This window comes from Stegostoma tigrinum, chromosome 3 (genome assembly GCF_030684315.1).
Source record: "Stegostoma tigrinum isolate sSteTig4 chromosome 3, sSteTig4.hap1, whole genome shotgun sequence".
In the NCBI taxonomy this organism is placed as follows: Eukaryota; Metazoa; Chordata; class Chondrichthyes; order Orectolobiformes; family Stegostomatidae; genus Stegostoma; species Stegostoma tigrinum.
The window spans coordinates 87,890,694-87,905,632 of NC_081356.1; the positions used below are offsets into that span (position 1 = coordinate 87,890,694).

The following is a 14,939-nucleotide window of genomic DNA, read 5'->3' on the forward strand; positions in this document are numbered from 1 at the left end:
ATTTACTAATTATTCTACCATGCGGAACGTGGCCAAAAGCTTTACTAAAGTTCATGCTCTGCCGTCATCAGTCTTTTTGGTTTCTCGCTCAAGACAACACATCAAGTTTATGAGTTGCAATCAACCTCACACAAAGCTATGCTGACTATTCTTGGTCAGTTCTTGCTGCTACACATGTATATAAACCCTATCTTTTAGAATCACCTCCAACAACCTATCCATGACTGATGTCAGACGATAGTTCCTAGGCTTCTCCTTGCAGCCTTCCTTAAATAAAGACAAGATTTCAATTCACAGTACCAATATATTTAACCATCTTTTCATAATAAAATAATATCAATAAACATTATTGAAGAGCAGATATTCAACAGTGCTTGAATATTCAATTGCAGACCACCTCACAGCAAACATTTCCCTGTTGCTGACAATACTGAAACTGAAACCTCAGTCTCTGATGAAGAATGCTAATCACTACAACCTGTCAAGAAGTAAAGAGCAATATTTTTGAGAACAGTACTGTTTTACCATTTTCAGTTTATTGAGGGTTGATAAATCTGTGAATATTTTCCAGCCTGTGCACGTCATGAACTTATTCAAAATGTACTGAACAAGTATTTTGCATTGGTATTTACTGTGAAGAAAGATTTGGAAGATACAGAACATGGGAAAATAAATAGCGACATCTTGAAAAATGTCCATATTACAAAGGAGGAGGTGCTGCATGTCTTAAAACACACAAAGGTGGATAAAGCCCCAGGATGTGATCAGGTGCTTGCTGGAACTATGGGAAGCTAGGGAAGTGATTGCTGAGCTCCTTTGCTGAGATATTTGTCTCATCGATAGCCACAGATGAAATGCCAGAAGACTGAACGTTGGCTAATATGATGCCGCTATTTAAGAAAGGTGGAAAGGAAAAGCGAGGGAATTATTGACTGATGAGCCTGATTTTGGTTGTGGGCAAGTTGTTGGAGTGAATCCTGAGGGACAGGATTCACATCTACTTAGAAAGGCAAGGAATGATTAGGGATAGTCAATATGGCTGTGTGCATGGGAAATCATGTCTCACTAACTTGACTGTGTGTTTTGAAGAAGTAACAAAGAGGATTGATGAGGGCAGAGTGGTGGACATGACCGATATGGACTTGAGTAAGGCATTCGATAAGGTGCCTCATGGTAGCCTGGTTAGCAATGTTAGATCACATGGAATACAGGGACAACTAGCCATTTGGATGCAGAACTGGCTCGAAGATGGATGACAGAGAGTGGTGGTGGAGGATTGGTTTTCAAACTGGAGTCCTGAGACCGGTTGAGTGCCGCAAGGATCAGTGCTGGGACCACAGCTTTTTGTCAATTGTATAAAAGATTTGGATGTGAACATAGGAAGTATGTTTAGTAAGTTTGCAGATGACACCAAAATTGGAGGTGTAACAGAGAGCTAAGTAGGTCACCTCAGAGCACAATGGGACCTTGGTCAGATGGGCTGATGGGCTGAGGAGTGGCAGATGGAGTTTAATTTAGATAAACTTGAAGTGCTACATTTTGGAAAGGCAAATCAGGGCAGGACTTATACACTTAATGGTAAGGTCCTGGGGAGTATTGCTGAACAAAGAGACTTTGGAGAGCAGGTTCATATTTCCTTGAAAATGGAGTCCTAGGTAGACAGGAGAGTGAAGAAGGCAATTGGTATGCCTGCCTTTGTTGGTAAGTGCATTGTTGAGAGATCATGTTACACTGTACTGGACATAGTTAGGCCACTTTTGGAATTCTGTGTGAAATTCTGGTCTCCCTGCTATTGGAACGATGTTGTGAAACTCAAAAGAGGTTGAAAAGCTTTACAAGGATGTTGCCAGGGTTGGAGGGTTTGAGCTATAGAGAAAGGCTGATAATGCTGAGTTATTTTCCCTGGAGCATCGGAGGCTGACAGGTGACCTTATAGAGGTTTATAAAATCATGAACTGCATGGACAGGGTGAATAGATAAAGTGTTTTGTCCAGGTTGGGAGGGTCCAATACCAGAGATCACATGTTTAAAGTAAGAGGTGAAAGATTTAAAAGGTGCAACGTTTTCATGCAGACGGCAGTGCATGGATGGAGTGAGCTGCCAGAGGGAGTGATGGAGGCTGGTACAATTACAATATTTAAAAGGTGTCTGGGTGGGTATATGATAGGAAGGTTTTGAAGAACGTGGGCCAAATATTGGTAAATGGATTTAGATTCATTTCGGATATCTGGTCAGCATGGACAAGTTGAACCAAAGGGTCTGTGTCTGTGCTGTACATCTCTACTTCTTTATGATTTTATGTAGCAAAATGTATTCAAGGCTATCAGCAGTATAATTTTGTATCTTATCATTTTTCAGACAAGTGCCGATCTTCACAATGACTGCACAGAGACTCACACTGGCACGTCAGCATCAGCTCCATTAGCTGCAGGCATTATTGCCCTTGCTCTGGAAGAAAAGTATGTCAAACTAGAATAATTCCTTTGAAATGGACGGTTAATGGACAGTGTAACTAGTTAATCAACAGCTAACAATTTTACACTGCATTATTGTGCTTATGATTGATGATTCCTACAAAGCATGTGATGTGGCACATATTTGATACATTGAATAGGTATATGAAAAATATGTTCAATGCTTTGAAAGTGTCTAGTTGGGACAATGATTAAAATCTTATAAGGGTCTGAACAATGTGGGTTATGATGAGAATTCAGCAAAGTCTATCTCGATGTTGGGAGAAATTTGCTGTATACTTCAATTGTCAAGGTTTATTATTGCTTGCTAATTGCCTTATTAACACAACAACTAGCTTCATATCACACCAAATGCTCTGTACAAGTCAGACATCAGGAATTCTCGATGTGAAAATGGTACCTGGCAATTTCAGTTCACTGCATATTGTGAAGGAACTCTATGTTGAATATGGGGCATCAACATCTCAGGGCACACTCCATGGCCATTGGCAACATGCACCTCATATCCATGGACATTGATAACTGACATTTTCCGGCATCCAAAAACTCTCATGGCACATGTCCACCCCACCTACAGGAAGCTTCTGCTTTTCAATGCTACACCTTGGGCTAAACCATCAACTATCGCTGTAACAGTACAGCAAGGACACTAGAGGCTCAGGTACATGTAGCCAGCTCATTGACTGGACCAGACAGCAACTTCAGGCTTGTCATTTGCTGAAATAGCGCTTGGTCTTGCTGGATATATCTAGATGGTCACAACATCTTCGCCTTGCATTGCCTAGCCTTAATCTTTCATCCCCTCAATCAGCAATACCAGGCTCACATACTTCTGTCTTGCCTTGTTCTTGAGTGCAGACATAAAGCCAAGAAGCTTGGTTGCGATTGTCAGCCATTCTTTATCAGGTCAAGGGAAGGTGGTCTTTGCTAAGGAAGTACTGGAAAGGCCAGCTATCAAGGCACAGAGTCAAGTGCTGCCTTTGACACCAGCCCACATGTTTGAACACCAACAGTCAGATAGCCAGGGCAGTCAGAGTCATAATTCTATCCGTTTAAGGATGAGGATTTGAATGTTGGGCAGCCTACCACCTCTCTGGATTCTTTCTGTCTTGTTGTGATCTGTTTTCCACCTGGAATGAGAGAGAGACAGGTGTTAAGAGAGATGAAAATGGATGGCAGAGCTATTGTGTGTGGTGCAGGCAAGGAAGTCCCAGGTAAGCGAAAGCATGCAGGGATAATATTGTTGTGGGCTGTGGAGTAGGTAAGAGTGCTGGGGAGAGAAGATGTTGCCATAGTGAGTGTGGGAAAACATGAGTGTCATTGGGAGGCGGTTATATTAGCAGAGATAGAGTGAGTTGAGATATCAGAGTGAAGATCAGTGTAAGTGTTGGCAATTACACTGGTGAAATGGAGATCATCATTTACCTTCTGCTGGCATTGCTGTGCATTCCTTCAAACAGCTGAAACTTCACAGACCTGGATGGTGACCTTAGAAATGGCTGGCATGGTCTGGTGTTGTGGCCCTCTCTGCTGGTCCTTGGGAAAGAAGACATTCTGCCCACCCCATCTAGCAGCAACTTCAGATTTCTGCCCACAAAACAAGCTGACGATTTCTCTTTGCCATGTTTGGGACAAATACCGGGATTCATGCAGCACTAGATGAATAGTGCTACTCTGGGTGCACACTGGCCTTTGAAAGATGGTGCTAGTGCCAGAGATGGTGATCAATTCCAGCATATTTCGACAATGGTGAGTTGTTCCAGAAACAATGTGTGAAATGATGGGGCATGATAGATGCCATGGAGATAGGGTAGGTAATTAATAAGGCAAATAAAATCAAAATACTATGATTTTGGGGTGTCCGAAACAAATACAGCGAATGATAGAGGAACTCAATAGGTCAGGTCTTCTCTTAGAACAGACTGGACCTCACATTTATCTGCAATTCAGTCAACAGCTCCTCCCTCAGTACTGTACTGGAGTGTAAGATCATAAAACATAAGAGCAGTAGTAAACCATTCAGCCCATTGAATTTGCTCCTCTATTCAAAAAGACCCTGGCTGATCATATAATCGTCAACTCCCCTTCCCTGTCTTTTTCCCATAACCTTTGAAGCCCTTACTGATTAACAATTGGTCTGTCTCACTTTTTAATATACAAAATGACCCAATCTCTATAGCCCTATGCAGTAAAAACTTCCATAGATTCACTTCCCTCGGAGAGAAATTCACTCTCATCTCTGCCCCACCATATAGTCACTGTAGGTGCAGGGTCTATAGACTGTCCCTAATGTGTCTTCTTTCCCTTTTTATTTCTTACTGCGACACATCTCCCCATATGGATTCCATATCTTTTATTTCAAAATACTCCTGACTGTTTTACTGATTCCATCCTATACTGGCAATGCTAACCCACCACCCTTTCCTTCTTGATTGTCCATTACAAAGTTACATACTGCTAAATATTTAGTTCCCACCTTTAATCTCCTTGTTATAGTGCCTCCATAATCGCTATAAGATCAGACCCATTAACCTATATTTTTGTGATTAATTCATCTATTTTGTCCGAATACTACATGTGGTCAAGTAAACAGCAATTAGTTTTGCCATTTTTTTCATATTTTCCCCTTTTGATCCTTTTTTTACTGTTTTTCTATATTTGTATATTTTTTTCCCCTTTCTGTCCTATTTTGCGTTTCATTATCCGAATAGCTGTCCTGTAATTCTGTCAAATCCTTTTGCTTTGTAAGGTTACATTTTCCTATTCCCTTTACTGCCTCCACCCCATTAGTTTAAAGCTCTCTCTACAGCACTAGATACTTTATATTCAACATTTTTTTTTGATTATGAATAGAAAACTCTTGGGGCATTACAATAATTGTAAGAAATTTAATTCATAAGACAATTCCTGCAATCTTATGCAATGCAAGGCTGCAGATAGGATCAAAGGAAAATCAGCAAATTGTGATTCACTGATAATTATTGTCCTTTTAAAATTTCAAGTAGATAGGTTGCCACACAGCCAACAAAAATAAAAATGTTTATATGAAGTGGAGTATGCAAAACATTCAGTTGAACCAGAAAACTGTGAAGGAACACATCTTATGGGTTGGGACACTGGAATCCTGATTAAAGGCTTTCTCTTTCACAAGAGAATGAATATCTTGTGTTGGAAATGTAACTCAAATAGTTGTCACCAAATGGTTCATCCTGAAGTTGACAGCTTTGAAAACCTAGGCGAGTCTCCAGAAAGAGTTGCAGAACTTTCAAAGAACAAACTGCATGAAGATAAGGCTGGGGAATTAAAGTACTTTTCATGCAGTTAAAAGGAATGAATATGTCACATCAGCCTCTCTTATTAATTGGCACTTCTATTATTTTTAAAGACCTGATTTGCATTTCTTTGAACGACAAAGATACATATTAATGGTATACTAGTCCTGGTGACATTTTAGACAGCAGATGAACAGTGCACTGCTTATGTCATAGGGAGACGGCTCTGAAAGGCTCTGGTACTTAGGAGATTAAAGGATTGTACAGACCACCAGGTACATTTCATACTAATCATCTGAGCTTTCCTGTTGGTTTGCTGGCTTAGCATATTAATGTTACATGCTTCAAGGCTTAAGGAATGAAAATATAATTTATGTATGAGTTTAGGCACTAATAATATTCCCTCTGATTCCTTCACAAAGAGTGCAGTGTTCCTGATAATTCAGGCACAGAGATCAATCACTACAGTGTCACTCATACTTGACTCAGTCACTAACCCAGATATAGATGCTACTCATTGATCACTTATTTATAAGAATAAGCCAATAATGAGTTACAAAACTCTATCATCTGAAGAAAGTCATGAATATCCTAAAGCTTTGTACTAGATGCATGGAGTAATTCAGTCAGGGGTCACATTTGTCAAGAATGCAGGTTGGAGAATTGGGCTGCAAAAGCTTTATTGCCATCTGTATTCCTTCAAGCATGGCCTCCATGCTGAAATTGTTGAATTATACAATTGATCTAAGTGAGCTTACTTTCAATCAGTGAATGTGAAATTATTTGGATCATGTTAAACAATAGCAGGGCACCATAAACATCCCAGAACTACATGAACACTTCTCTGCTCTAGAACGTGGAGCATCTGCAGTCATACTGGCCATAACCACATCCTCAAGAATGTTCACTTTGTTGTTTTCGGCTGTCAAATCCAGTGGAAGCCTGAAGATGCAGGCATTCACTAATTCCTAACCATGCCTACTTTGAAGAAGTCACTAGTGGGTTCATGCCCACACTTTCTCAGCTTCTCAATGATCACTGCCTCCAATATATTGTAATAAACACAGAGATTACTCAGAGAAACTTGGCAGGTCTGGCAAAAAAAGATAGTTAATGCTTTGAGTCTGGTATGTCTTCTTCAGAAAGGAGTTGTGTCATCACCGTTGTCTGATCTGGCCTGTGTGTGTCTCCAGGCCCACAACAGTGTAGCTGACATGTAACTGCCCTCTGAAACAGCTGAGCAAGTAACTCAGGTTCAGCAAACTATTACAGAAAATCTGAAAAAGAAGAAAACAAGACACATCACAGCATTATTTTAGGTACCGGAAATGATGAAGACAGAAACTCTATATCGATCCTGTAAAGTCCTCCTCAGTGTTACCTGAGGAAATGTGTGCGACAATGGTGTGATCAGTCTCACACACAGGGCATGAACTGCAAGAGTTTCTGAATCCTATCTAACCATCAGCAGTTGATTCATCAGTGGCCTTCCTCCATCATAAGATCAGAGGTGGAGATACTCACAATGGCACAAGGCTCATAGATTCAAGACTGCAAAATTTGTACTGTGCTGCTGGATCTTGACAGTTTTCACACTAGGGCTGATGAGCAACAAATAGCATCATTTGTGAGGAGATGGTGGCATATTGGTAAAGTCATTGGGCTATTAATCTGCACGCCAAGTTAAATTTCTGGGGAAATGCGTTAAAATCCAACATAATAGCTGGTGGATTAGAGTTTTGTTAATTAATCATGGAGTTGAAAGCTAGTCTTGGCATTCATGTTTGTGAAAGTATTAAAAATTATTCTATGAATCCTTCTGATTCGGTAACATCCTTTAAAGAAGGAAATCTATCATCCTTACCTGGTCTGGTCTAGATGTGACTAAAGACCCACAACAGTGTGGCTGACTCTCAACTGCTCTGTCCAATGGCCTAGCAAGTCACTCAAGGTCAATTAGGGATAGGAAAAAAAATGCCAGTCTTGTTTCAGAAACCTGCATCCATTGAAAGAATAAAGAAAGAAAGTACATTCATACAGAAGTGCTAGGCATTGACTGTCTCTGTCAAGTGCAACTATTTCTGTCTCACCGAGAGGTTCAATCGTGCCATCAGTCCTGAATCTGCGACCATCCACACCCTGTAATATTTGTCCATTTTATCTGGACATAGTGTTATTGTATAATACTCTGCTTTCTAATTGCAATAAGATGAAATGAAATTGCCATTAGGTTAGCCACGGTACATTACACTTAATTTTACCATAGACTGTGCGCAAGCAGAAAATCCTCAGCTCTTTGAAATAGCAAGAACTGCAGGCGCTGGAGTCAGGGATAACACAGCTTGGAGCTGGAGGAACACAGCCGGCCAGGCAGCATCAGAGGAGCAGGCGGATAGCTGCTACAAAATCATAAAGTTCTGGCTCAAGTTCAGAATGTTACTGATTTGTGCAATGCTCATGGCAATACATGATATATTCTTATAAACAAGACACAAAGATAAAGTTTAGTTCGTTTTCAAACTGTAGATTGAGTTGAGTTGCAACATGGTTGTTCATTCAAACATAGTTAAGATATCCTTTTCTAAAACTTTGAAACAATGATGCACGTTGAATTAGTCACAAAACTCTTGTCTAAATACACAGACAGAATTTGACATATTGTTTACTGTACAGTGCTGTAGTCCATGCCTTAATGTACCAGGATACCAATCTTACAGCACTTGATAAATTGAAACAAAGCTTCAAAGAGTAGCAATTATGCTGTGCATTATAGGGTCTGTGCCACCCACACAGGAAGGTGCTGAGCAGAGGCTGGCTTAATAAAAGCAGGGTAAGCACAATGAAAATGAACAGCTTTAAATTAGAGTTGCAATAATGCTTTTCTTTAACAACTGTTCTATATATTAGTTAATGCCTGACTTAACAAGTTATATTATTGCTTTTTCAAAAGCCCAAATCTTACATGGAGGGAATTGCAACATTTAATTGTCTGGACTTCTGAATATGATCCGCTGGCCAACAACCTAGGCTGGAAAAGGAATGGAGCCGGTCTAATGGTGAACAGTAGATTTGGTTTTGGCTTGCTTAATGCCAAAGCACTGGTTGATATGGCAGATCCTAAAACCTGGAACGGAGTGCCAGAGAAGAAACAATGCATTGTCAAAGATAATATTTTTGAATCCAGGTTAGTAATTACATTTTTTGTTGCCTTCCTAACATTGCAGTGTTATGAAATATTGATACATTTTCAATTACCATACTCTATTCTTAACTTCAAAGCTCAATAGTTCTAATTTTGAAGGGTTCGGATAACCATCTGTGTAACTCAAATGTTAGAGGATAATGTAAAGAAGTGGCCTAACATGCTGCTTCAGACTATCCATTCCACTAAGTTGTTACTGTGCTCTGTGGCCCAATAGATTCAAAACTATACTTCATTAAACCTCCATTTCATTCCAAACATGTCTAATTAGATTGAAGATCCCTCCTTGATGATGGTTTGGATCCTTAAATAAATTAATTTGTATTGTTTGAACCCATCGAGTGAACTCATGCCCGCAGCACAAGAAAGGTGCTTGCAATTCAACAATAATTTATAGTAAATTCAATGATCTCAATGAGAAAGCCTGTGATGTTGGCTGATATGGGAATAGAAAATTAAAGGTAAGTGATTTAACTATTGCACGGCTATGATGTTTGGACTCGTCAATAGAGGATCTAAGAATATTAGAATTAGTAGCAGAGTGTGCCATTCTCCTCAAGATTGCTCCCACGCTGAAAATATTGTGTTTGTACTTCTACAATAAGTACTCTTTCCTACACAATCTTAGATTTCATGGTGCCCAAACATCTGTCAATCACAGCCTTGAATCGATGCACGTTACTCAGTTGTAGAGAATCCCAGTCATTCACAAGGGCCTGAGTAAAGAAATTTTCCAGCATCTCAGTAGTGAATAGCTGATTTTTTATTTATCCCGAGCCTCTGATTCTTGATTCAACACGTTTAAGTGAAGAAAAATAATCTCTCAGCAAGTACTCTCTATGGATCGCTCAGAAATTTTCTGTTTCTAAATTCTTCAAAATACTAATCTTCTAGTCAATCCATCATGACAAGTTGACCTTCTCATCAGAGGAGAATTTGTCTAACAATCAGTGAAGGGGAATGGAATCCAACAGGTGGCTGATCCAATACTGTTTTATCCCCTTGGAAAAAGTAAAAGTTGTGATCACTGTTTCCTCACATTGCCATTTCATAGTAAAATTCCTCAGAGAACAGCAGGAACCCAGTTACCTTAGTTATGAATATTCGCTGTGCAGGAAATAGTTTTTTTTTGTATGTCCGTGGGATGTGAGTATCGCTGACAAGGACAGCATTTTTTGCCCACCCACAATTCTGTTAATTATTAATTGACTGGAGTCATAGAGCTGTCCAGTATGGAAACAGACCCTTCTGACCATCTCGTCCATGCTAACTAGACTTGCTAAATTAATTAGTGCGGTTTGTCAGCATTTGGCCCATATCTCTCTGAACACTTCATATTTAGATATCCATCCAGATGCTTTTTAAATATTGTAATTGTACCAGCCTCCGTCACTTCCTCTGGCAGCTCATTCCATATACGTACTCCACCCTCTTCCCCTTAGGCTTCTTTTAAATCTTTCCCCTCTCACCTTAAACATGTGTCCTCTAGCTTTGGACTCACCCATCCCAGGGAAAAGATCATGTCTCTGTGCCCCTCATGAATTTATAAACCACTATAAGGTCACTGCTTAGCATCCAATCCTGCAGGGAAAATAGCCCCAGCCTATTCAGCCTCTCCTGATAGCTCAAACCCTCCAACCCTGACAACATCTTTGCAAATCTTTTCTGAACCCTTTCAAGTTTCACAACATCCTTCCTATAGCAAGGAAATTAGAATTGCATGCAATATTCTAGAAGAGGCTTAACCAACGTCCCGTACAGCTGCAACATTTCCTCTTAATTCCTATACTCGATGCACTTACCAATAAAGGCAAGCATACCAAATGCCTTCTTCACTATCCTGCCTAACTGGGACCCCATTTTCAAGGAAGTATGAACTTGCACTCCACCTGGCTCTCTGTTCAGCAACACTCCCCAGGATCTTACCATTAAGAGTATAAGAACTGCCCTGATTTGCCTTTTCAAAATGCAGCATCTCACATTTATCTAAATTAAACTCCATTTGCCACTCTCAACCCATTGACCCATCTGACCAAGATCCCATTGTACTCTGAGGTAACGTTCTTCTCTGTCCATTAATCCTCCAACTTACTAACAAACCTCCTGTGTTCATGTCCAAATCATTTATATAAATGACAAAAAGCAGTGGCCCCAGCACTGATAATGGGAACTGCAGATGTTGGAGAATCCAAGACAAATAAAATGTGAGGCTGGATGAACACAGCAGGCTCAGCAGCATCTCAGGATGCTACTGAGATGCTGCAGATGCTGCTGGGCCTGCTGTGTTCGTCCAGCCTCACATTTTATTGTCTTGGACCCAGCACTGATCCTTGTGGCACACCACTGGTCACAGGGCTCTAAGGTGAAAAACAACCCTCCACTCTATCTTTGAGCCAGTTCTGTACCCAGATGTGGAGCTGGATGAAGACAGCAGGCCAAGCAGCATCTTAGGAGCAGGAAAGCTGATGTTTTGGGTCTAGACCATTCGGATCCAAAGGGTCTAGGCCCTAAACATCAGCTTTCCTGCTCCTAAGATGCTGCTTGGCCTGCTGTGTTCATCCAGCTCCACACCTTGTTATCTCGGATTGTCCAGCATCTGTAGTTCCTATTATCTCTGTATCCAGAAGGTTAGTTCTCCCTATATTCCATGTGATCAAACTTTGTTAACTAGTTTACCATGAGGAACCTTTTCAAATGCCTTACTGAAGCCCATGTTGATCCTATCCGCTGTTCTGCCCTCATCAGTCCTCTTCGTTACTTTGTCAAAATCTCAATCAAGTTATTGAGACCCGATTTTTTCACACACAAAGCCATGTTGATTATCCCTAATTAGTCCTTGCCTTTCCAAATACATGCAAATCCTGTCCCTCAGAATTCCCTTCAACAACTTGCCTACCACCGATGTCAGGCTCACCGGTCTACAGTTCTCTGGCTTTTCCTTACCACCTTTCTTAAATAGTGGCACTATTTTTACCAACCTCCAATCTTTTGGCACCTCACTTGAGTCTAGCAATGATACAAATATCTCAGCAAGGGGTCCAGCAATCACTTTCCTAGATTCCTACAAAGCTCTAGAGCATTCCAGATCAGGTCCCAGGATTTATTCGGATTTATGCATTTTAAGCATCTAGCACTTTTTCTTTCTTATGGACATTTTTCAAGATGTCGCTATTTATGTCCCCACCTTCTATATCTTCCATATCCTTTCGATGGTAAACACTAATAGAAAGTACACATTCGTAACTCCCCTATCTCCTGCAATTCCACCGTTGCTGATCTTTAAGGGGCCCTATTTTCTCCCCATTTACCCCATTGTCCTTAATATATTTGTAGAATCCCTTTGGATTCTCCTTAACCCTATTTGCCAAATTTATTTCATGACCCCTTTTTACTCTCCGGATTTCCCTTTTAAAAATACTCTTACTGTATTTGCGATCTTCGAAATGAGATAACCAGAGTCGTGGGAGAGTAGGTTCCTGAAAGGGTGAAGGGCCATGCTGGTAACTGTAGGGAATGCTGGATGACAAGAGAAAATGAGGCTTTGTTCAAGAAAAAGAAGAAAACGTGCCCAATTTAGAGAGCAGAGATGTACAGAGATGTAATATAAATCCTTTTCCCAATGTTATAACTATCTCATTTCTACCTTATTATTAGACACTAAGTATTTTTAAAATTCATTTATGGGGTGAGGGTGTCACTGGCTAGGCAGAATTTATTTCCCATCCCTGATTGCCCAGAGGGCAATTAAGAGTCCACCATATTGCTGTGGATCTGAGTCACATGTAGGCCAGACCAGGTAAGGTTGGCAGTTTCCTTCCCTGAAGGACATTAGTGAAGCAGATGGGATTTTCCTGACAATCAATAATGGATTAACAGTCATCATTAGATTCTTAATTCCAGATATTTATTGAATTCAAATTCCACCATCTGCTGTGGCATGATTCAAACCCGGGCCCCAGAATGCTATCTGGGTCTCTGGATTAACAGTCCAGTGATAATATCACTAGGTCATCGGCTCCCTAGTAGTGTTACTGCTCTCTTTTTAATCCCCTCTTGTATAATAATACTATTTTTTTTTACTCTGTGAGATGTGTAACTAGGTACACATATGTAAGATGACACCATTAAAAGGCAGCCATTGTAAAAACTTTTCACTGTCATCCTGTATTTCTGTATGGAGTACAAATGACAATAAAGGATACTCCTATTCTAAAGATTCACTCGAACTCTGCTGTCATAACCTGACATATGCTTCCTTCCTTTTCTTGACAAAACTCTCAATTTCTCTAGTCATCCAGCATTCCCTGTACCTGCCAGTGTTGCCCTTTACCCTAATAGGAACATATTGTCTGGTTAACTCACTTTTGAAGGCTTCCCATTTTCCAACCATCCCTTTACTAATATTGTCAAAATTGGCCTTTCTCCAACTTAGAACTTTAACTTTCAGATCCGGTCTATCCTTCTCCATCACTATTTCAGAACTAATAGAATTATGGCCTCTGGCCCCAAAGTAGTCCCCCACTGACAGCTCAATCACCTGCCGGGCCTCGTTTCCCAAGAGTAGGTCAGGTTTTGCACCTTCTCTGATAGGCACATTCACATACTGAACCAGAAAATGTTCTCATACACACTTAACAAATTCCTCACCATTCAAGACTTTAGTACTGTGGCAGTCCCAGTCTATATTTGGAAAGTTAAAATCCCCTACCATAACCACCCTATTATTCTTACAGATACCTGAGATCTCCTAAAAAGTTGTTTCTCAATTTCTTGCTGACAATCCCAGTAAGGTGATCATCCCCTTCCTACTTCTCAGTTCCACCCAAAGAATTTCCCTGGGTACAATCCTAGGAAGATCTTCCCTAAGTTCAGCCGTTACATTTCCACAATCAAAAAGACCAATCCCCCTCCTGTCTTTACAGATCATAGAATAGGAGCCCTAGAGTGTGGAAACAGGCCCTTCAGCCCAACAAGCCCACACTGACACTTGGAGCATCCCACCCAGACCCAGCCCTCTCTAACCCACCGAATCTACACCTCCCTGAACGTTACAAGCAATTTAGCATGGCCAATCAGCCACACATTCATCTGCTCTATCCTCCTATTCGTACCCTCAATAGATCATGATACCGCGAGTGATCCCCGGTTATTAATACCCTCCAGGATTTCCTTTTTAAATTCCTGCCTAACTTCCTCTATTTTCTCCTCAGAATCTCATCCTTGTCTCTTCCTATGTTGGTAGTTCCAATGTATACAACAACCTCCTGCTGGTCTTTCTCTCCTTTGAGAATATTTTGCACCCTCTCCAAGATACCTTTGATGATGGCACCAGGGAGGGAACACACCATTCTGATGTCTCACTGTCAGCTGCAGAAACGTCTGTCTGTGCCTCTGATTGGAGAGTCCCCTATTACAATCAGTCACTTAGAACCTGTCCTACCCTTTGTAATACTAGAGCCAGTCCCGGTACCAGAGCCCTGGCTGTCAGTGCTACATTCCCCTGAGAGTCCATCACTCTCTATATATTCCAAAACAGCATACTTGTTTGAGATGGGGATAGCCACAGGAGACTCCGACATTACCTGCCCTCCTCTCCTTCCTTTCCCAGGGATAACCCATCTACCTGACTGTCTTTTTTGAGTGTATCTCCCTTCCTGCAATGGCCATCCCTCACACCCCCTAACTCCTGTAAATTCTTCATTGCCTCTAACTGCTGCTCAATTCGGTCCATACATATCAAGGATTCTGCCTGTAAATTTGGTAATGTCTTTTCATTTTGACGTGGCTGCTTAAGAAAATGCAAACAACAGCAGCTTTTAATTACAGTAGTAAAACATACCAATGCATTTTACATGAACATTCTCAAACAAAATTTGACACCAAGCGAAGTATTAGATGACATACTGCCGACACTGTAAATCTGAAATAAAAGCAGAACATGCTGGAAGTACTCAACAGATCAGGCAGCAGCTGTGGAGAAAGAAACCATTG

At 40.7% G+C, this 14,939-nt stretch overlaps 1 protein-coding gene across 2 annotated transcripts in view; it reads left to right on the top strand.

Annotated features, from left to right (window-relative positions):
• pcsk1 (proprotein convertase subtilisin/kexin type 1) overlaps positions 1-14,939 on the top strand; it is an 84,337-nt gene that overhangs the window by 47,862 nt on the left and 21,536 nt on the right. For both annotated transcript variants that reach the window (XM_048528280.1, XM_048528281.1), the window contains exons 9-10: positions 2,359-2,459; positions 8,697-8,930. In XM_048528280.1, coding sequence (XP_048384237.1) covers positions 2,359-2,459; positions 8,697-8,930 — 335 coding nt within the window. The remainder of the gene's footprint in view (positions 1-2,358; positions 2,460-8,696; positions 8,931-14,939) is intronic.